Source organism: Oryx dammah, unplaced genomic scaffold, assembly GCF_014754425.2.
Source record: "Oryx dammah isolate SB20612 unplaced genomic scaffold, SCBI_Odam_1.1 HiC_scaffold_4, whole genome shotgun sequence".
NCBI lineage: Eukaryota > Metazoa > Chordata > Mammalia > Artiodactyla > Bovidae > Oryx > Oryx dammah.
This window is the reverse complement of record NW_024070188.1, coordinates 76164457-76187254: the sequence shown is the minus strand read 5'-3', so window position 1 is coordinate 76187254 and position 22798 is coordinate 76164457. Positions and strand designations below refer to the sequence as shown.

The 22798-nt window shown below is 37.6% G+C and overlaps 1 protein-coding gene across 15 annotated transcripts in view; it reads left to right on the top strand.

The window, feature by feature from the left end:
- Positions 1 to 22798, top strand: part of SYNE1 (spectrin repeat containing nuclear envelope protein 1) — a 494970-nt gene that overhangs the window by 131788 nt on the left and 340384 nt on the right. For 12 of the 15 annotated variants that reach the window (XM_040238711.1, XM_040238710.1, XM_040238708.1 and 9 more), the window contains 4 exons: positions 1531 to 1581; positions 4520 to 4627; positions 7879 to 8016; positions 9013 to 9177. In XM_040238711.1, coding sequence (XP_040094645.1) covers positions 1531 to 1581; positions 4520 to 4627; positions 7879 to 8016; positions 9013 to 9177 — 462 coding nt within the window. Of the gene's footprint in view, positions 1 to 1530; positions 1582 to 4519; positions 4628 to 7878; positions 8017 to 9012; positions 9178 to 22798 lie in introns of those variants that run through there. The other 3 variants (XM_040238703.1, XM_040238705.1, XM_040238709.1) reach the window with 2 other exon arrangements.

Sequence of the window (22798 nt, the reverse complement as noted above, 5' to 3'; positions counted from 1 at the left end):
GGAACAAATATTGATCACCAGAGTAACTTATTCTACAATAGGCAAAATAATGTTCCTAAGAAGCACCACTGAACACAAAAGACTCTGCTTGCAAGCTCCAGTGTGGACCGAGTCGTGTGCGTGGTATTCATTTGGTGTTTGCTGGGTTTTGAGAATGTGATTGGGTACAGATGGTGCTCTGTAAATAAGAAACTGTACGGAGGTCTATTAGAACTCCCTCATAGGGCACAGAGAAAATCAGTTTTCAATCTGATTGTCATATCTAAAGTTCTTATGTTGGCCAGTTAGATTTATTTCTGACCTGATGTCAAGCTTGTACTGTTTTAATTTCTCTGACATTAATCATCTCTCCAGATCAGTAAACACGGTGGCTGGTAATGTCTGAGAAATAAAGCGAGATACTTATGTTAATGCTCATGAGCAAGGATTTAATGTAAAAATCCTCAGAGATTTGAAATATACTCCTGTTTTAAACTTTTTAATATGCTGGACTAAAGAGCTTTATTGTTAAGCAATTAATCTCATTCTCTAGAAGATAAATTCTGATTTTTCTTTTAAAAACTTCCATCTCTTTCCTAAAAGAAGGATGCTTCAGGAAAGTTTCAAAAAAATAATTTTGAAGAAAGCATGTTATAAGTGTTACCCTTTTTTAAATGATGGATAATGTAGAGTATGAACATCTAATATGAATATTTTAAATAGAAAAATGATTTTTTATTTTTTATGATGTATGATTAATTTTGTTTAATGCAACGTAGTGACCCTCTCATTCTGTCTAATGAACCTTGAAGATTTTATAGACTATACACATTAGGGTTGGTGTCATCCCCTTGAAGTCCTCATTACTTTTGTACTCAAGTTTTAGTAAATAGTTTTTTTAAATTCATTAAAAAAATACTGGCATCAACATATCTATCAGGCTTTCATTTTTCCTTCTTTTTGATTCTTATATCCCCTTTATAAATTTATTTAAATTAGTTATTTTATAGATTCTAAGTCTGATTTTCTGATTGGAAATAGATAGTACTTCAGTCAGTAAAATTGATAATTCCTTAAAAGTATTCCTTAGTTAATAAGTACTAAACTATTAATAAATGCAATAGACCCACTGGTTTATCGCTCTCATTTCTCAAACTTTCAGTTAACCACAGCTCAGTCTTAGTTGTGTAGAATACACAGATGTATATCAGGACAGTATAGAGAAAAATATGAATCCATATACCTTTTCTTTACATTATTGTCCCTTCAAAATATTTACTATTTTAAGACATATGTATAATATATATATAGTCACATATGAGTATTAAAAATTAAAGCAAAACCACCAAATGCCAGAATTCTACATTGCCTTATTTGATTCAAACAGTTTGATACTTTCAAAAGTTGTGAAAATATCTTAAAATAACTATACCCTTCAAATTGTTGCCTATTTATTTATAGACAGATGCCTCTTCATTTTTTGTGTTTCCTATATGATTTTTGTCCATGATTTATGTTATTTTTCTATATGTTATCTTTTCACATTGTTAGGAAATACTTCCAAGTTTCCCATCTTTTACAAATTCTATCCAAATTCTTAAGGTAAGATTTAAGTCATCTTGAATTAGTGACTTCTTTCAAACATTCTGCATTCTATAGCTTGTTAGCCATCCCTTTGCATGTATTTGTGTTTTTATATACATTTAATACCTAAATTCTGTTATTTTCTTTTCCTTTCTAATAGAAAAATAACATATGTGTTCTTAAATATTAGTTACAGTCTAAGCTACTCCCATGGACTTTCCCACTAATCTCTAATTATAAGATGGCATTAATTAATTTCTTTTTAATAATAATAGCACTAACAAAAGGAAAAATTAAAATAACTATTATTTATTTATGTGTGACATGGAAAATAAACATTAAGTTAAAGCTTTTTTTTTTCATTTTAAAGTATTAATAGGAAATAATTAATTGAACAAGGTAAGTGTTCAACTAGCTTGTAACCCTGAGTTTCATCACAACTTTTCTGCTCAATATTGAGTAACATGGTTTAGTAAAATTCATGAAACATGGTAAGTGCTCAAAAAATATTTGTGAAATTCATGATTAAGAATTCTTTCCCATATCCAAGTTACTTCCATTTTTCTACTTAGGCCTAAAGTTAAAGATTTATCAACACAATAGACTTTGTGCCAACAGTGGAATAAAAAACTAGAAGTAAAAATTTTTATTTCATGCTTCATGAAGCATGATTTTAAGTATATATAAGTACACTACAAAACATATAATGCATGTATTTGAGTGAGTGAGTGAGAGAGAAAGGAAGAAGTAGTGAGAATGCTAACAGTTTGGTTATTTGGCGCTTAGATGGTCTCTAGGCAAATAGACCTCCATGTCCTTGAATACATGTGGAAGTTACCAATTGAAGAAAAACCACTAAACTAAATGTGTTTTGAAATCTAAATCTAAATGTTTCATTTTCCTTTAAAAGGAGATGCTAAGTGTATACAGAGCTGCGTCCTTTTTAACCTTATTGCAATTTGCACTTCCACACCAGAAGAAAAAGTCATTTGTTGAACATACTCTAGTAAAGTTATTTTAAGAACATAATTGTTTTCTCTCAGATGATTTTGTGAAATAATTTCAATTGGTGAAGAAAAGCTTATGATGAGCCTGTCTTTGGAGAGTCAACGCCCCATGCTCACTTTGGTGAGCTCCACCAGTGGTCATATTGAGCTCAGGTTCCTTGAAGATAGAACAAGAGCTCTGTGTTCCTCTGAGCTCAGAAAATGTCATTAGTGCTGTTGTGGGCATGAAAGTCAACCAATAACAGAACATGCGCCTTGATACCATTCCCTTATTCGTTCAGAAGAGCCATCATGGGAAGTGCTGAGACTTTGGAGTCTTCCTATTCCGTTTTGTCCTCTAACTATGTTACCAATCAATCATTTATTCCACAGTTATCTATTGAGTGACACCAGGTGCCAGACTGCTATGTTAGTCTGGAGAAAAAAAGATACATATGTGGTTTGGAATGCTGAATGGAGGAGGGAGGAGAGACAATGAAATATAATGTATTTTGGGTGAATATTTGAGCTCAGGTTGTTGCAAGATCATAGAAAAATGTTCTCAACATGTGGTCCCTAAGCCAGCAGCATCAGGTTCACCTGGAAACTTGTACTAAATATACATTCTCAAGATACACTAAGCCAGAAAACCTGATGGCGTGCCCAGTCATCGCTTGCACAAGCTCTCCAGGTGAATCTAGTGTTCACTGAAGTTTGGGCACCACTGGCAAAAGAGAAACTCATAACTCAGATCTGTGGATCAGAAAAAAGCTTCTTAGAGAAGGGTGCACCTGAGCTGAGCTCCGAGGAAGTCATCACCCAGGGGAAATTGTTCCAGGCAGAAGAGGGTTGTCTTTGTAACACCAGGAATTGAAAGAGGACACAGATCATGATAGCACTTGTGGCAACCTCTGCTCTGGATGTGTTGACAAAGAATCTCTAATTCTCCTCCAAACCATGTAAAGGGGGTGCCATGACTACCCAGATGATGGTACAACAGAAGAGAGGATTTTAAAACATTGTATCTGAATTCACAGAGCTAATATACGTCAGGACCAGAGTTTAAAACCAGTTTCGCCTGCCTCCATAGCCAGCTCTCTTTCTCCTCTGCCCTTTCACCTGTCTGCAGGCAGCCATTTCAATCTGTCATAGGGCTGTGATCATCAGATGAGATGTTGTAATGGAAAGTTAAGTGCCAAAATGTCATGTTAAATGTGTCTGTGATTACTCTGGCATTCTTACCTGATAAGAAGTCTTAATGACAATTTAGGATATTTTCACTATATCAGTGCTAGAATAGCTCTTACTATTTGTGGAAACAAGTATGTAACTCTCCAGTTCTTCATTTTTGAGATGTGAGTGGTAGCTTGTATGCATTCATTCAGTAGATGATCTGGTAAATATCTTATAGGTTTCATGTTGCCAGAGTTTGGGAATGCCATATTGAGCAAGATAAATGTGCTTTCTGGCCTCATGGGGCTTATGTTATATTTTCGCATAATGTTTTTAAACATAATATACACAGGTAATCCAATGTTGCTCTGACTGTAGCTCCTTTAATTCAGTCAAAATTAATCTTATCTTGATCAGTCCTCTAGGTTATCAGTGGTATTGGGTTAAGACGAAACCACAGGCCTATTTGCATTCCCATTCCAGTCACTGCTTTTTCTGAGTATTTTTGTGCTTAGCACATTTCCTCAGGAGCATATTTTCTTAATTAAATTAATGTTTCTTGAGAAGAACAATGGAGGTAGATAATTTCAGTATTCAGTATGATAATTAAGATTTTTTATAGAATTAATTTTTGCTTCTTATTCTCCGGAAGAGGTGAGGGCAGGGAAGGAGAAAGTTTTTCAGAGACATTTGGAGCTTATTAAATATTCAGTGTATTCTAGGATCAGTCAGGCATTAATCAGCAATTAAGTAAATGCACAGTTACTAATAAAATTGTAATGTCTGCCGGTTTCTAGAGAGAAGACAGGCTAATTTTGAAGGAGATGAAAGTTTGGATAGAACAATTTGAAAGAGATTTGACAAGGGCACAGATGACAGACTCAAGTTTGCAGGATAAATACCAGGTAATGTATGGAAGAGATATTTCACTTTTCTTAGCCTTTCATGAGTAAGAGCCACATATGTCATTTAATCTATGTTTAATATTTCAAGTGATATTAATGAGAAATGTCTTTTAAAAATAATATACATTATCTTAAGTTTACATATAATTTAATCATATTTCTATGTAAATAGGTAGTTTTTAAATTTTAATGCATTTATATATTGTAATATGTTTGCCATTGTAACAATAATTAGCACCTCTATCATGTGACATTGTTATCATTTATTTTTAGTGGGTGAGATGTTTAAGTTCCAGTCTTTTAGCAATTTTGATGATCATAATACAACACTATTGTCCATATTCACTGTGCTGTGCATTTGGAATCTAGGACTTATATACCCTAAACCTTTCCAGTTTGGATACTTAAATATCCATCCTGTCCCCTCCACCCCCCACCCCGTGGTAACCATCATTTTGCTCTCTGTTTTTAGGAGTTTGACTTTTTAGATTCCATATATAAATGATATTATACAATCCTTGTTTTTCTCTACCTTATCTTGCTTAGTACAACATCTTTTTTTTTTTTTACTTCATTTTACTCTACAATACTGTATTGGTTTTGCCATACGTCAACATGAATCAAGTTTCACCCATGTTGTCACTTATGGCAGGCTGTCCGTTTTTCTCATGGCTGAACAATATGCCATTTTATATATACGCCGCATCTTCTTTGCCAGTTCTTCTGTTAATGGGCACTTAGATTGTTTCTATTGATTGATTGTAGTGACAGTGCTGCAATAAACAGCAGAGTGCATGTATATCTCTTTGATACTTTGTTTTCATTTGCTTTGGATATACACCCAGAGCTGGAGTTGGTAGTTTTAAATTGTATGTACCACGTTATAGAGAGTTCTGAGGCTTCATCACTTTCCCAGAACTCAGTCTTGTAGACGATCCAAAACACAAACCTAGCCATTGCTTTTATATAACACATGACCTTACAGATGTTACCTCGCAAGAAATTCCACCAAAATGCGACTTCAGTGGCAAATTGAAAATTTCTATAGGGTAAGCTGAATTAAATAAAAATTGCACCATGAAGAGTTGGAGTAGGTCCCTTGTAAGATCAGTTTCCCCTGCTACCTGCCTCACTCAACGCTGTTGCATTCAGGTGGAGTCCAGTGTTGCTGCTGTGTGGTTGCTCTTCCTCCCAGTTTCATCACACTATCATTAATCAGATTTCAGCTTCCAATTTCCACTTCTAAAATCTTTTAACAAGGTTTTTTTTTTTTTCCATTGAATTGTGACTTACTCTGTGTAGCACTGACATTTTCTCCTGCTTAAAATATCATTGCACTTCACTGGCAAAACTATGGTATATTCTAATTTACAATGTATTTTGACAATTTTTGCTACAAGAAAAGGGTGAATGATGTAAGAGATGCGAAATGGCAGATGATAAAAGATTTAGCTGTTGGAATTAGTGTGTGATTTTATATAATCATATCTATAAAGTGTGCCTGAATTTAGATGGATGCTTTCATCAGTATTATATTTGATGGACTTGGAAATGCAATAAATAAATTCTTATATGTGTGTTCTTTTTGCTGAAGCTCATTATAATTTTTTCCCCTAAAAGATAATTTTCTGGGAACATTAAAATGATTAAATCAGTAAATTGAGGCTATAAATGCAAGAACAGAATGAATGTCCTTATTTAGCCCATTAGTGAGTTTCAGTTTTAGCATAAATTATCAAAAAATAAATTCCAAGTTATAAAGTTACCATTGTACAGAAGTTAATTTGTAAGAGGAAATCTAAGTATCAGAAAAGTACAAAACAGGAGCATTCCTTTCAAATTAGTCTCTTAAATAGGGTTAGACCACATAGGGAATGTTTTCTTTCATTTGTATGTTTATTATGTAATCAGAATCTAATGTTTGTACTTATCAAATAATAGCGTATTTTCCAGTTTTTCTGTATGTAGAATTCTGTAGAATAAAATTTAAGACTGATTATATGTTTTGGTACTTTAAAATTACATTAAGTTATAGTGAATGGTAGGTAAAATTTGTGGTAAAATATTTATTCACCATCTCCCCCAAGTGTTCTTCATGTGAATTTACATGTTTGTGTACTTAGTGACTTAGAAGTTCTTTCAAGTATGCTATCTGTTTGATTCTATGGGGGCTATTCTCATGTTCCTTAATATTTTTAATATTAAAGACATTAAATGCACATTCAGTGACATTTTCAATTCATATGTAGACTTTGAAACATATTTTAGAGTGGGTTAATGTAATGTATGGAGAAAGCGATGGCACCCCACTCCAGTACTCTTGCCTGGAAAATCCCGTGGACGGAGGAGCCTGGTGGGCTGCAGTCCATGGGGTCTCAAACAGTTGGACACAACTGAGCGACTTCTCTTTCATGCATTGGAGAAGGAAATGGCAACCCACTCCAGTGTTCTTGCCTGGAGAATCCCAGGGACTTGGGAGCCTGGTGGGCTGCCGTCTATGGGGTCGCACAGAGTCGGACACGACTGAAGCGACTTAGCAGCAGCAGCAATGTAATGTAAAATGTAGGGCTTTCATTAAAATCACTAACCTTTCTTAGGTTATATTAATATTAGACTTACAGTTAAGTCTACATGTTACAAATTTATGTTAACCACACTGTGACAAAAGAAAGATATAATATTTAGTATTTTAATATCATAAAATTAAAGCAAGGGGTTATTACATAAAGTAAACCTTTTATACAAATTTACTTAAATACAAATTAGGATACCACTAATTCTGTATTTTTTTTGATGTATGCAATTTCTATTTGTAAACTGGTACTTTAAAGTAAAACAACAATTTTGATTATGAACATAGATTTATACTCTTGTTTATTATTTCTTCATGAGCAGGGACTGGCTTGTAGATTATTTACCTAGGAATGAGAAATCCTAGCCTTGAGTGCTGTCTCTACTACTTGTGTTTGCCAAGTCACCTCTGGGCTTACTGTGGTAGTAATAACGGGCTTGTCTACGTTGTAGCGTGATAGGAAGCCAGAGATGATAATGTGCAGAAGGCACCTAGCAGGGGGCAGGGTCATCATCAGGGCTAGATGAATGCTGGCTGTATCACGATTGTCATTATTATTATCAGCAACATTTATTGAACGTTATCCAAATATAAAGGATTGTTATTTAGGAAACATGGTTTCCTTTGCTTTTGCTTTTTTTGACTGGCTGCCATGTTCTTGCTGTTTTTTCTCTTTTAGTCATTTAAGCACTTCAGAGTTCAATATGAAATGAAGAGGAAACAGATTGAACACTTATTACAACCATTACATAGAGATGGTAAATTGTCACTTGACCAAGCATTGGTAAAACAGGCCTGGGATAGAGTGTCCTCCAGGGTAAGTCTTCTAATAATTCATTTCATTAGGACTTAAGTTAGTCAAGAATATTTTCTGTCATCTCTTTCTTCACAATGATGTTACATCCGGTCCTCACGCCTCTGTCTGAGGTTGGAAGTCTTACCAGTGGGATGGCCGTTGTCCTCTTGTCAAGTCTTCCTATAAGTTAGTGGAAGTGCCTGTTTCACAACTCTTTCCCTGTTTTGCCTGCCTTATTGTAATATCACCATCGACAAGACAACCCACTGAAATCCTGAAAGACCACCTGGGTTACTTCTCCTTTTATACAATTTAATCCTGGATTGTTTAGAAGTAACTCCCCATGAATGAGGCCTCAACTTCTCCAAGTTCTGTAACCAGATTTCATCAACAGTTAATTATCTTCCTGTATTCACATTTATTTTTGTATTCTTTGATTTAAGCTTATCTTCTTATCTGGCCTTGAACTTGAAGGAACATTGCTCTGTAGCTTTCATTTTAATATTTTGCAAACATTAAGTCCGAGATTTCAAAACCTCTGAAACTTCTATCCCTCATGGGAATATTTGCCTCGTACTTATTCCATTTTCATTTTTATAATCCAGCTTTTCCCATTAAGCTCTATTAAAGAATACGTTAGATCCAAATGCATCCCCCCATCATTCCAATAAGCTGTGAGGCAGTACCTGAGAATCAGATAAGTGGGAGAACTGATGAAATCATTACAGAATTACATTACTGTAGAAAGAACCCTGAATTCTCATTTTCCTCCTGAGATGTCTAGATGACTTGATTTTTCTGGACCTGTTCTCATTATGTGGGAGATTTTGAAGGAAAGTATCTGTGTTCTGAACTTTTCAAAATATTAGATTAGGACACAGATATTTTCTTACTTGGTATTTATTAAATTAATCCAAAATTAATGACTTACAGCATTTTTTAGATTTAAAATCATTTGGGGGAATTTTAGGAATTGTCTTTTGTGTTAAGACACTGTCTTTCTACTTTGTATTTCAGCTCTTCGATTGGCATATACAACTTGATAAGTCTCTTCCTGCTCCTCTGGGCACCATTGGGGCCTGGCTATACAGAGCAGAGGTGGCCCTAAGAGAGGAAATAACCATTCAGCAGGTTCATGAGGAAACAGCCAACACAATACAACGGAAACGTGAGCAACACAAGGTAAATACTCTGGCTGGAAAACCTTCCAGCGTAACGGTTCTAGTGTTACCAAATCAGGTTTGTTTGCCCATTACTCGGTGAGTCAAAGGTTGAGACACTAAGATTTGCAGCAGAGAAAGGGTTTATTCACAAGGCAGACAATTGAGATGAGAGAACAAATTTCATCTCCCTGAAGGTGAGGGGTCCTGAGTATTTATGGGACAAAGCTGAACGTGGGAAAGGTCACAGGAGATAAGAAACGGGTGAGGTGATACTCATTCTGTGCAGATGCAACTAAGCCACAGACCTCTTCATGGGCTCCATGTTCAGAAAATGTGGCATCAGTGTGATCAGAGGGTGGAGTTTGGGCCCTCTGACATCAAAAGGTCACCATGTGGACACCCACCCACGGTCATGGAGGGTCAGTGGACCTAACCAGTCTTAACCAGCTGGAGCTCAAACTGGACACAGCTGACTCCAAGTTCCTAAATTCAGCTTGGCCAACATCTTTTTGTTAAGGTTGTGTGAAACTTGGAGGACCTACAAATTTTATTAAAGCAAACCTAGATGTCCATCAGCAGATGAATGGATAAGAATGCTGTGGTACATATACACGATGGAGTATTACTCAGCCATTAAAAAGAATACATTTGAATCAGTTCTAATGAGGTGGATGAAACTGGAACCTATTGTACAGAGTGAAGTAAGCCAGAAAGAAAAACACCAATACAGTATACTAACGCATATATATGGAATTTAGAAAGATGGCAACCATAACCCTGTATGCGAGACAGCAAAAGAGACACAGATGTATAGAACATCTGGACTCTGTGGGAGAGGGCAAGGGTGGGATGATTTGGGAGAATGGCATTGAAACACATATAAATTTGAAACGAATCGCCAGTCCAGGTTCAATGCATGATACAGGATGCTCGGGGCAGGTGCACTGGGATGACCCAGAGGGATGGTATGGGGAGGGAGGTGGGGGGGCATTCAGGATGGGGAACATGTGTACACCTATGGTGGATTCATGTTGATGTATGGCAAAACTAATACAATATTGTAAAGTAATTAGCCTCCAATTAAAATAAATAAATTTATATTTAAGATAATAAAGCAAACCTGATCAGTGAAGGTAGGTTGTTGTTGTTCAGTTGCTAAGTTGTGTCTGACTCTTTGTGACTCCATGGTCTACAGCACACCAGGCTTTCCTGTTCTTCACCATCTCCTGGAGCTTGCTCAAACTCATGTCCATTGAATCAATGATGCCATCCGATCATCTTATCCTCTGTCACCCCCTTCTCTTACCCTCAATCTTTCCCAGTATCAGGGTCTTTTCCAGTGAATCGGCTCTTCGCATCAGGTGGTCAAGGTATTGGAGCTTCAGCAGGTTACAATTTATTGTTTATTAACAGCTAACTGATAATATTCTTGTTTCACTAGTATAGTCTGGAACTTGCACCGACTCAGGTCTCCCAGGCACCCATTCATTCTGGTTCAGAGATGTCCCATTTTCCTAGAAATTCTTTGATTTGCATTTCCCTCTTCTGTACTTGTTATGACAATCCCAGTAGATTCATTTCCCAAGGTTTTTTTCCAGTAGCTCTGTGTTATTTTTTCATCTGCATTTACTTTTGTTATTTCTCTTGCTATATTGTTGTCTTTGAAAATATAAGGCCATAGACAGTGTGTATTTACATAACAGTGGGATTGGCCATTGGCTCCAGACCTCTTTTCCTCCTCCATTCTCACAGGAAGGCAAACCAAGTCACCAAGTTCTTATGTTCTGGTGCTTAAGAAGTGAGGATCAGGGGAGGGGGAGGGGGAGTGGCCTTAGAAAGTGGTGGGATTAGGCCTTGATGATCTCTTAGCCATTTGCGACTATTTTCTCATTGCATGTTTTCTTGTGCTTTGCGTAAGTTCTAATACTCTTCCTCTGCGTCTTGTAATAGTACAGTCCTAACTTAAAATGCTATTTTTTTCACTAACATCTCATTAGTGCAACCCTACATTTTGTGCAGTTGAATTTGTGTATCTCATTTACTGAGTCATGGTGGGGGTTAACTGTATATGTGGAAAATAAACCAACAACCAGGTCTCACTTTGTTCTTCTCTCCTGGTTGTACAAGAAAAAGTGAAAGTGTTAGTTGCTCAGTCATGTCCAACTCTTTGCAACCCCATGGACTGTAGTCCATCAGGCTCCTCTGTCCATGGGAATTCTCCAGGTAAGACTATTGGAGTGGGTTGCCATTCCCTTCTCCAGGGGATTTCCTGAGCCAGGCATTGAACCCAGGTCTCCTGCATTGCAGGCAGATTCTTTACCATCTGAGCCACGAGGTGACTTTTTGGTTAAAGCCAGCTCTCAGCCTAGTTCCTGCCCACATTCATGCAGTTGACTGTGGTTGGAGATAAACACACCCCCAGGCACGCTGACTAACCCAAATGGGCCCTTAATGCTCACCGGCACTCCAAAGGCATTTTTGAACTCTCTTCCCTCTGCATTTCTGGGACAAATATTTTATACCTTTTCTCCTCAAACCTTCCACACCTCCTCCTTCATCCTTACTCTTAGCTGATGACACCACTTCCTATTTCTCTGAGAAAATAGAAGCAGTCAAAAAAGAATTTCCGCAAGCTCCCACGACCACATCAACCCACCTACATGCATCTGTGACCGAATACTCCATCTCCTCTCCTGTTACTATGGATGAACCATCTGTGCTCCAAGCTAAGGCCAGCCCCTCCACATGTACAGTGGATCCCATCCTCCCAGCTCTGTTCCAGAAGATAATTCCTGTAGTACTTTGCTTCTTTATTTTTTCTCTCTCTTTCTCTGCTGGATTTTTCCCACCCACACGAAATATAGTGTCATTATTCGTAATAGCCTCTTTCTTAATGTTACCCCTCCTTTCAGCTATTGTCCATTTTTAAAAAAATTTTTATTGGGGTATAGTTGCTTTACAATGTTGTGTTAGTTTCTGTACAGCAAAGTGAATCTGCTATATATATTCATGTATCCTCTCTTTTTTAGATTTCTTTCCCACTTGGGTCATCACAGGCCAATGGGTAGAGTTCCCTGTGCTATACAGTAGGTTCTCATTAGTTATCAATCTTATACATAGGCTCAATAGTGTATATATGTCAATCACAATCTCCCAATTCACCCCATTCCTTCCCTTCCCCCCTGGTTTTACATCTGTATCTCTATTTTCTGCTTTGTAGATAAGATCATCTATACCAATTTTTTTCAGATTCTACATATATGCATTAATATACGGTATTTGTTTTTCTCTTTTTGGCTTTCTTCACTCTGTATGACAGTCTTTAGGTCCCTCTACATCTCTAAATTGGCCCAGTTTTGTTCCTTTTCATGGCAGAGGCAGAGTAATATCCCATCGTATATATGCACTACATCTTTATTGATTCCTCTGTTGATGGACATTCAGGTTGCTTCCATATCCTGGATAATGTATATAGTGAGCTACTGTCCATTGTCTTCTTTCTTTTACAAATTTGAGGTTCTTTGAAAGTACTATCTGAAATCTCATTCTTTCTAGAACCCATTCCAATCATGTTTTCCCTTGCCCGTCTATCCATGGCAGGTTCATGAGGGTGCTTTTTGTTCCTCGCTCAGTGATCAGTTCTCAGTCCTCATTTTACCCTTACCTTTATTTTAGACTCTGAACTACTTTATCCATTTGGTTTCTTAATTTTTTTTTCTGTTCTTTCCAGTGTTTTCAGTTAGCCCACATTTGGTCCAAAACGTCCATGAGTGTATTTGGTTCATGGGACAAATAGTTTTGGACAGGGTCAAATATCAAGGACCTTTTGATGTGGACCAGATATCTCCATGGACATTTTGGATAGGACCAGATGTGACCAATTATCAAGGACCTTTTGGCATAGACCAGATATTTTATGGTAATTTTGAACAGGACAATATGGTCCTAAAATGGTCTTTCCTTCTCTTTCAACAAATATTTATTGAGCTCTATGTGCAAAGTAGTGTTCTAGGCATTTGTGATATACCCATAAGCAAAACAGACAAAACTTCTACCTTAATATAACTTGCCTTTTCATAGGAGGAGGCAGTTAAGAAATAATAAATATGATAAGTAAAGACATTTATATTAGAATAGAAGATAGAAGGACAAGGAAGATAAGATGGTGTTGCAATTTTAAGCAGGGGAGTCCACAGTGAAACCACACTGAAAAGAGAACCTCCAACATGCAAGCGTGTCCCTATGCGAAGGCCTTTGCCCTTGCCAACATTTCTGGAATGTTCTTGGCTCTTTGCCTGAAATATTTTCCAGGCATTCTTCCTCATCTCCTTGGGCCTTTACTGAAAGGTCACTTTTTAGTCAGTCCTTTCTTGGCCACCTCTTTGAAAGGACAACATCCTTTTCCCCTTCCCTATTCAGTTTTTCTCTTTAGCATTATCTTCATCTCAAATGCTAATTTAATTATTTATCTTATTTATTGCTTGATCTCTTACAGTGTAATCTCAACTCTGTAAGAGCAATGATTGATTATTGGTTGTTTTTCACTCTTGTTAAAACACACACACACACACACACACACACACACCTCTAAAAATGGTTTTAGAAACATTCAGGCTTTCAAAATTGTAGTTGGATCAATAATGCTAATCCTACTTTCTGAGAATTTGTTCCTTTGACTAAGTTTTCAAAATTATTGACATAAAATTATTCAAAATATTCTTGTGCCTGTAGTTAAGCCTCCATTTTCCCCCAGTTTTGTTTCTTTGCACTTTGTCACATTCCTTAAATGCACTTTCAGCATCCTTAATTTTCTCTGTTATATCTTAAAGATCTTTTCCCATCTACTTTCTTACCAGAGGAATGACAGAATCACTCTTTTAACAGCATCATTCTGGTGCTGTGTGAGGATATGGCTGGACTGGTCATAGAGGGGAGAAGTCAGAGAAACAATTTCAATGATCCAGGTAGAGTGGATTGAACAAAGGTCGTAGATATAGAGATGGTAAGAAATAGATTCTGAGTATATTTCAAGGGCAGAACAAAGAGAATTTTTAGCATTAGATATTGATTATGAAGGAAAGGGAGTCATAAATGACACTATGATTTTTCAACCAAGCAGTTGGAAAAATGGAGTTTCCATCGGTTGAGATGGAAAGGCAATGAAGCAGATTTGGGAGGGAAGACGGAGTTCCGTCTGGGGGAAGGTAAGTATGAGACTGTTTCAGGCCCCAGCAAATATACAGAATGGGTAGCGGGAGATAAGAGACAGGAGGGGGCCAAATATTCAGAGTCCTTGGTATATAAAAGGGATGTTAAAAGCTTGGAGACTTAGATTAAATAAATAAGCATAGACAGAAAATTAGTCAAGAGCTGAGCCCTGAGGGAACCCAGTATTAAGTAAGCTTCAGTGCTTATAGTTATTGTTGCTGTTGTTCAGTCACCAAGTCATGTCCGACTCTCAGTGACCACAGAAACTGCAGCACAGCAGGCTTCCCTGTCCTTCACTATCTCCCAGAGTTTGCTCAGACTTGTGTCCATTGAGTCACTGATGCCATCCAACCATCTTATCCTCTGTTGCCCCATCTCCTCTTGCCCTCTATCTTTCCTAGCATCAGGGTCTTTTAAAGTGGCCAAAGTATTGGTTCTTCACTTTCAGCATCAGTCCTTCCAATGAATATTCAGCATTGATATCCTTTAAGACTGACTAGTTTGATCTCCTTGCAGTCCAAGGGACGCTCAAGATTCTTATCCAGCAACACAGATGGAAAGCATCAGTTCTTTGGTTCTTGGCCTTCTTGATGGTTCAGCTCTCACATCCACACATGAGTACTGAAAAAACCCATAGATTTGACTGTATGGACCTTTGTCAGTAAAGTGATATCTCTGCTTTTTAATACAGTATTTAGGTTTGTCACAGCTTTTCTTCCAATGAGTCTTTTAATTTCATGGCTGCAGTCACCATCTGCAGTGATTTTGGAGCCCAAGAAAATAAAACCTGTCCAGTGTCCACTTTTCCCCATCTATTTGCTATGAAGTGATGGGATACTTAACAGTATCTAGATTAGCAATATAAAGAAGCATAATGGGGTGCTTTTCTGTGGGAATGATCCCTGTTCATTTCCAAGGCAAACCATTCAGTATCACAGTAATCCCAGTCTATGCCCTGACCAATAATGCTGAAGATACTGAAGTTGAATGATTCTGTGAAGACCTACAAGACCTTCTAGAACTAACACCGAAAAAAGATGTCCCTTTCATTATAGAGGACTGGAATGCAAAAGTAGGAAGTCAAGAAATACCTGGAGTAATGGGCAAATTTGGCCTTGGAGTACAGTATGAAGCAGGGCAAAGGCTAACAGAGTTTTGCCAAAAGAGTGCACTTGTCATAGCAAATACTCTCTTCCAACAACATAAGAGAAGACTCTACACATGGACATCACCAGATGGTCAACACCAAAATCAGATTGATTACATTCTTTGCAGCCAAAGATGGAGAAACTCTATACAGTCAGCAAAAACAAGACCAGGAGCTGACTGTGGCTCAGATCATGAACCCCTTATTGCCAAATTCAGACTTAAATGGAAGAAAGTAGGGAAAACCACTAGACCATTCAAGTATGATCTAAATCAAATCCATTACAACTATACAGTGGAAGGGACAAATAGATTCAAAGGATTAGATCTGATAGATGAGAGTGCCTGAAGATCTATGGATGAAGGTTCATGACATTGTACAGGAGGCAGTGATCAAGACCATCCCCATGAAACAGAAATGCAAAAAGGCAAAATGGTTGTCTGAGGAGACCTTACAAACAGCTATGAAAGAAGAAAGGGTTGGGGTTGGTTTAGTCACTAAGTCATGTCTGACTCTTGTGACCCCATGTACTGTAGCCCACCAGGTTCCCCTGTCCATGGAATTTTCCAGGCAAGAATACTGGAGTGGATTGCCATTTCCTCCTCCAGGGGATCTTCCCAACCCAGGAATCAAACCCGGGCCTCTTGCATTGCAGGCAGATTCTTTACCAACTGAGCTAAGAGGGAAGCCCATGAAAGAAGAAAAGTGAAAGGCAAAGGAGAAAAGGAAAGATACACCCATTTGAATGCAGAGTTCCAAAGACTAGCAAGGAGAGATAAGAAAGCCTTCCTCGATGATCATTGCAAAGAAATAGAGGAAAGCAATAGAATGGGAAAGACTAGAGATTTCTTCAAGAAAATTAGAGATACCAAGGGAACATTTCATGCAAAGATGGGCACCATAAAGGACAGAAATGGTATGGACCTAACAGAAGCAGAAGATATTAGGAACAGGTGGCAAGAATACACAGAAGAACCATGCAAAAAAGATCTTCACGACACAGATAATCACGATAGTGTGATGACTCACCTAGAGCCAGACATGCTGGAATGTGAAGTCAGGTGGGCCTTAGGAAGCATCACTACGAACAAAGCTAATGGAGATGATGGAATTCCAGTTGAGTTATTTCCAATCCTAAAAGATGATGCTGAAAGTGCTGCACTCAATATGCCAGCAAATTTGGAAAACTCAGCAGTTGGCCACAGGCCTGGAAAAGGTCACTTTTCATTCCAATCCCAAAGAAAGGCAATGCCAAAGAATCTTATAATACTGCACAATTGCACTCATCTCGCACAGTAGCAAAGACATGCTCAAAATTCTCCAAGCCAAGCTTCAACAGTACGTGAACCATGAACTTCCAGATGTTCAAGCTGCATTTAGAAAAGGCAGAGGAACCAGAGATCAAATAGCCAACATCCGTTGGATCATAGAAAAAGTGAAAGAGTTCCAGAAAAACATCTACTTCTGCTTACTGATTATGCCAAATCCTTTGACTGTGTGGATTGCAACAAACTGGAAAATTCTGAAAGAGGTGGGAATATCAGACCAGCTGACCTGCCTCCTGAGAAATCTGTATGCAGGTCAAGAAGCAACAGTTAGAACTGGACATGGAACAACAGACTGGTTCCAAATCAGGAGAGGAGTACGTCAAGGCTGTATATTGTCACCCTGCTTATTTAACTTATATGCAGAGTACATCATAAGAAACGCTGGGCTGGAAGAAGCACAAGCTGGAATGAAGATTGCCGGGAGAAAAATCAATAACCTCAGATATGCAGATGACACCACCCTTATGGCAGAAAGTGAAGAAGAACTAAAGAGTCTCTTGATGAAAGTGAAAGAGGAGAGTGAAAAGTTGACTTAAAACTCAACATTCAGAAAACAAAGATCATGGCATCTGGTCCCATCACTTCATGGCAAATAGCTGGGGGAACAATGGAAACAGTGACAGACTTTATTTTTTGGGCTCCAGAATCACTGCAGATAGTGACTACAGCCATGAAATTAAAGGATGTTTGCTCCTTGGAAGAAAAATTATGACCAACCTAGACAGCTTATTAAAAAGCAGAGACATTACTTTGCCAACAAATGTCCATCTGGTCAAAGCTATGGTTTTTCCAGTAGTCATGTATGGATGTGAGAGTTGGACTATTAAAAAGAGCTGAGCACTGAAGAATTGATGCTTTTGAACTGTGGTGTTTGAGAAGACACTTGAGAGTTCCTTGGATTGCAAGGAGATTCAACCAGTCCATCTTAAAGGAAATCAGTCCTGAATATTCCTTGGAAGGACTGATGTTGAAGCTGAAATTCCAATACTTTGGCCACCTGATGCGAAGAGCTGACTCACTTGAAAAGACCTGATGCTGGGAAAGGTTGAAGGCGGGAGGAGAAGGGGATGACAGAGGATGAGATGGTTGGATGGCATCACCGACTCAGTGGACAAGAATTTGAGTAAACTCTGGGAATTGGTAACAGACAGGGAGGCCTGGTGTGCTGCAGTCCATGGGGTTACAAAGAGTCAGACATGACTGAGCAACTGAACTGAACTGAACTGAGTGGGATGCTCAAATTTTCAATAGATTTATAAGAAGTCCAATTCCATTCAACAGATACTTGTTAGGATATACAATTAATTTTAGAACAAAATTCCAGGATATACAATTAATTTTAGAGCAAAATTGTTAGCTCTGCTTTTTAATATGCTGTCTAAATTTGTCATAGCTTTTCTTCCAAGTAGCAAGCATATGTTAATTTCATGGCTACAGTCACCATCCACAGTGATTTTGGAGCCCAAGAAAACAATAATTAATTAAGCAGTTAATAAGTTGTAAAGACTTCTGTTCTGGAGTATATTGTCTGATATTGATGTAAACATATGAGACTTCTTTTATTAGAATTTGCCTGGCTTGTTTTTTTTTTTTTTGTTTGTTTGTTTGTTTTTTTACTTTACAATACTGTATTGGTTTTGCCGTACATTGACATGAATCCACCACGGGTGTATATGAGTTCCCAATCCTGAACCCCCCTCCCACCACCCTCCCCATATCATCTCTCTGGGTCATCCCAGTGCACCAGCCCCAAGCATCGTGTATCCTATATCGAACTTAGACTGGTGATTCGTTTCTTACATGATAGTATACATGTTTCTATGCCATTCTCCCAAATCATCTCACCCTCTCCCACTCCCACAGAGTCCAAAAGTCTGTTCTATACATCTGTGTCTCTTTTGCTGTCTCGCATACAGGGTTATCATTACCATCTTTCTAAATTCCATATATATGTGTTAGTATACTGTATTGGTGTTTTTCTTTCTGGCTTACTTCACTCTGTATAATCAGCTCCAGTTTCATCCACCTCATTAGAACTGATTCATGACTGAGTAATACTTCATTGTGTATATGTGCCACAGCTTTCTTATCCATTCATCTGCTGATGGACATCCAGGTTGCTTCCATGTCCTGGCTATTATAAACAGTGCTGCAGTGAACATTAGGGTACACGTGTCTCTTTCAATTCTGGTTTCCTTGGTGTGTATGCCCAGCAGTGGGATTGCTGAGTCATAAGGCAGTTCTATTTCCAGTTTTTTAAGGAATCTCCACACTGTTCTCCATAGTGGCTGTACTAGTTTGCATTTCCACCAGCAGTGTAAGAGGGTTCCCTTTTCTCCACACCCTCTCCAGCATTTATTGCTTGTAGACTTTTGGATTGCAGCCATTCTGACTGGTGTGAAATGGTACCTTATTGTGGTCTTGATTTGCATTTCTCTGATAATGAGTGATGTTGAGCATCTTTTCATGTGTTTGTTAGCCATCTGTATGTCTTCTTTGGGGAAATGTCTGTTTAGTTCTTTGGCCCATTTTTTGATTGGGTCACTTATTTTTCTGGAATTGAGCTGCAGGAGTTGCTAGTATATTTTTGAGATTAGTTGTTTGTCAGTTGCTTCATTTGCTATTATTTTCTCCCATTCCGAAGGCTGTCTTTTCACCTTGCTTATAGTTTCCTTTGTTGTGCAGAAGCTTTTAATTTTATTTAGATCCCATTTGTTTATTTTGCTTTTATTTCCAGTATTCTGGGAGGTGGATCATAGAGGATCCTGCTGTGATTTATGCCGGAGAGTGTTTTGCCTATGTTCTCCTCTAGGAGTTTTATAGTTTCTGGTCTTACATTTAGATCTTTAATCCATTTTGAGTTTATTTTTGTGTATAGTGTTAGAAAGTGTTCTAGTTGCATTCTTTTACAAGTGGTTGACCAGTTTTCCCAGCACCACTTGTTAAAGAGATTGTCTTTAATCCATTGTATATTCTTGCCTCCTTTGTCAAAGATAAGGTGTCCATAGGTGTGTGGATTTACCTCTGGTCTTTCTATTTTGTTCCATTGATCTATATTTCTGTCTTTGTGCCAGTACCATACTGTCTTGATGACTGTGGCTTTGTAGTAGAGCCTGAAGTCAGGCAGGTTGATTCCTCCAGTTCCATTCTTCTTTCTCAAGATTGCTTTGGCTATTCGAGGTTTTTTTGTATTTGCATACAAATTGTGAAATTACTTGTTCTAGCTCTGTGAAAAATACTGCTGGTAGCTTGATAGGGATTGCATTGAATCTGTCGATTGCTTTGGGTAGTATACTCATTTTCACTATATTGATTCTTCTGATCCCTGAACATGGTGTATTTCTCCATCTATTAGTTTCCTCTTTGATTTCTTTCACCAGTGTTTTATAGTTTTCTATATATAGGCTGGCTTGTTGTTTTCTATTGTATTAATTTCAACCTATCCTTGTTCTTAATGTTTAGGAATATCTCCTTTAAAATGCAGATAGTTCTATTCTGTTTGTCTAATCTGACAATCTCTGCCTTTTGATAAGGAAATATATATTCCATTCATATTTATTTATAATTACTGATATATCTGAATTTGTTTCTACCATTTGTTTCTATTTGCCCTACTTTTTCTTTCTTTTTCCCCTGCATTCTTCCTGTTTATAAGTTGATTGAAGGAATTTTTTTTTAATTGGAGTAAAATTGCTTTAAAATGTTTGATTGAGGGGTTTTGTTGTCATTGTTCATTTGCTTGCCTATTTTTCTTATTCCATGTTTTCCCTCAAACTGTCTTCAAGTTATGAACTGTAGTTGTGTAATGTGATTGTCCTTGAAATTATACTATAGATACTTAATGAAATTGAAAAATCAATGTCTTGACCTCCTCTTAATCCATATAAGGAATTAAGAACACTTTAGCCAGGTCCTACTCTTCTAACTTGCAAACTGTTATTGTCAAGTATTAATTACTTACATGTGTCTAACACTGTGAATGTATTGTTTCTGCTGGTTCTCAGTCATGGTATCGTGTCTCCTGTCTTTGGCGATATTTGCATTCTTCCTTTTGTGTTTGCATTTGCTATCAACCAGGGACACATCAGCTCTCTTTGAGGGTTCCGGCTAAATGTTGAGTTCTCACTTTCAATATTTCTCACATTATTCAAGTTCCAAGACTTGCATGGTATTGATATTTGTCCGGGACAATCAGCTTTTTCAATGATTTTGTTCATAGGTCTGTGATTCAGTTTGGGGTCATGTTTTGCTGAAAATGGGAGACTTAAAGGTTTCAGTTACTTCCTGTGAGCCCACGAGTAAACTAAAGTCATACGCTGTGCTCAGCATCTGGTTGCTTTGTAGTGAGACAGCCTTTCAGAGGACCCAGCAGCATCACAGCATCTGTATTCTTTTGTCGCATTTAAAAATGTTTTTGTTTGTTTTGATTTCTTGTCACGATTTTTTTTTCAAGTCATTAGATAACTGAGTGACTTCACTTTGTCTTTTCACTTTCATGCATTGGAGAAGGAAATGGCAGCCCACTCCAGTATTCTTGCCTGGAGAATCCCAAGGACGGGCGAGCCTGGGCTGCCATCTATGGGGTCACACAGAGTCGGACATGACTGAAGTGACTTAGCAGATATAGGAAACTACAACAGGGAAAGCTTCTCGGAAGACAACTGGACATTTGGAAATTCCAATAGAGTCACAGACCCCCACCCATACATTAACATGTAGTCACACAGAACAGATAAGAGGTCGGAGTGGTGGTGGCACTAAGCTTGCCCTGAAGTCATTTGGGGGAGTTTCGGTCAAGATATAAGCTATAGAACTGTGTCTACAGGTTAAGAAGGAGGCAGACAAGTGATGGAAATACTCAAGGCAATAGCTACTCTAGGATGATCTGCTCTTCTCTGTGATCAGCTCTGAGATGCCTGTGGTGCCCTCCCACTGGGAACAGGGAACTTGTGAATATCTGTGCCATTACCTACAGACTCAAAGCACATCAGAAGGTGATAATAGCAAGTACATATCAAGATAGAAATAGTTTGGGGCTGGAATTTTTTTCTACAATGTAACAACATCCTCTGAACTAAAAGAAAATTAATCCTTTATGTTAACAAACACATATGACTTTAGCATCTTTATTTATATATGAAAGCCTTCATTTGTCCTATCTATCAAGTGTCTTATGTTTTAGGCTGTTTTCTTGCTTTTATTTTCCTTGATTAATCTACTAAATCTTAGTGTGAAACACTATTAGTTAATTTTAAAATATATATATATATATATATATATTTTTTTTTTTTTTTAATTTGGCACATCAGGTCTTAGTCGCAGCACGTAGGATCTTTGACCTCTGGTGTGATATGCAGGACCTTTCGTTGTAGCATGTGGGATCTAGTTCTCTGACCAGGGATTGAACCCAGGCCCCCTGCATTGGGTGTGTAGAGTCTTAGCCACTGGACCAGCAGGGAAGTTCCAAAAGAGTGTTGATTTTTCTAATTCATTCTGGTAGCTTAATGTATCTTATTTTTCAATGAGTGACAATCTGTTGGCTATTTACTCTGCTATTGAGAAACCACCTAAGCTCTAGAAAATACAGCATGAATCTGCTTTCACCTCTCTCCTTCTTTGCTTTTATGTGAGAAATTAGCTAGGAATTGTGAAGGGCATGTGAATCTTCATATAAATGTGTCTTCTGACAAAGAAAAACTCAGAAAACAAATCTAAATAAATTATTAAAAGTTTTTGGAGTTCTGTACAATCTAGACAGAATCTTTATAAACATCATATTTACTCTTTCCACTGTGATATCAATGGGACATTCCCTGTGCTTGTTTGAAATCTTCTAATCAGAAGAGTGTTTTCATAATATGTTGTAATGTAATTGATTTAGTTTAAGATCGCAAGCAAGCATGACTTTGGGGTAGCCTGCACACACTCAGAATAAAATAGAGAATTTAATATTTTGA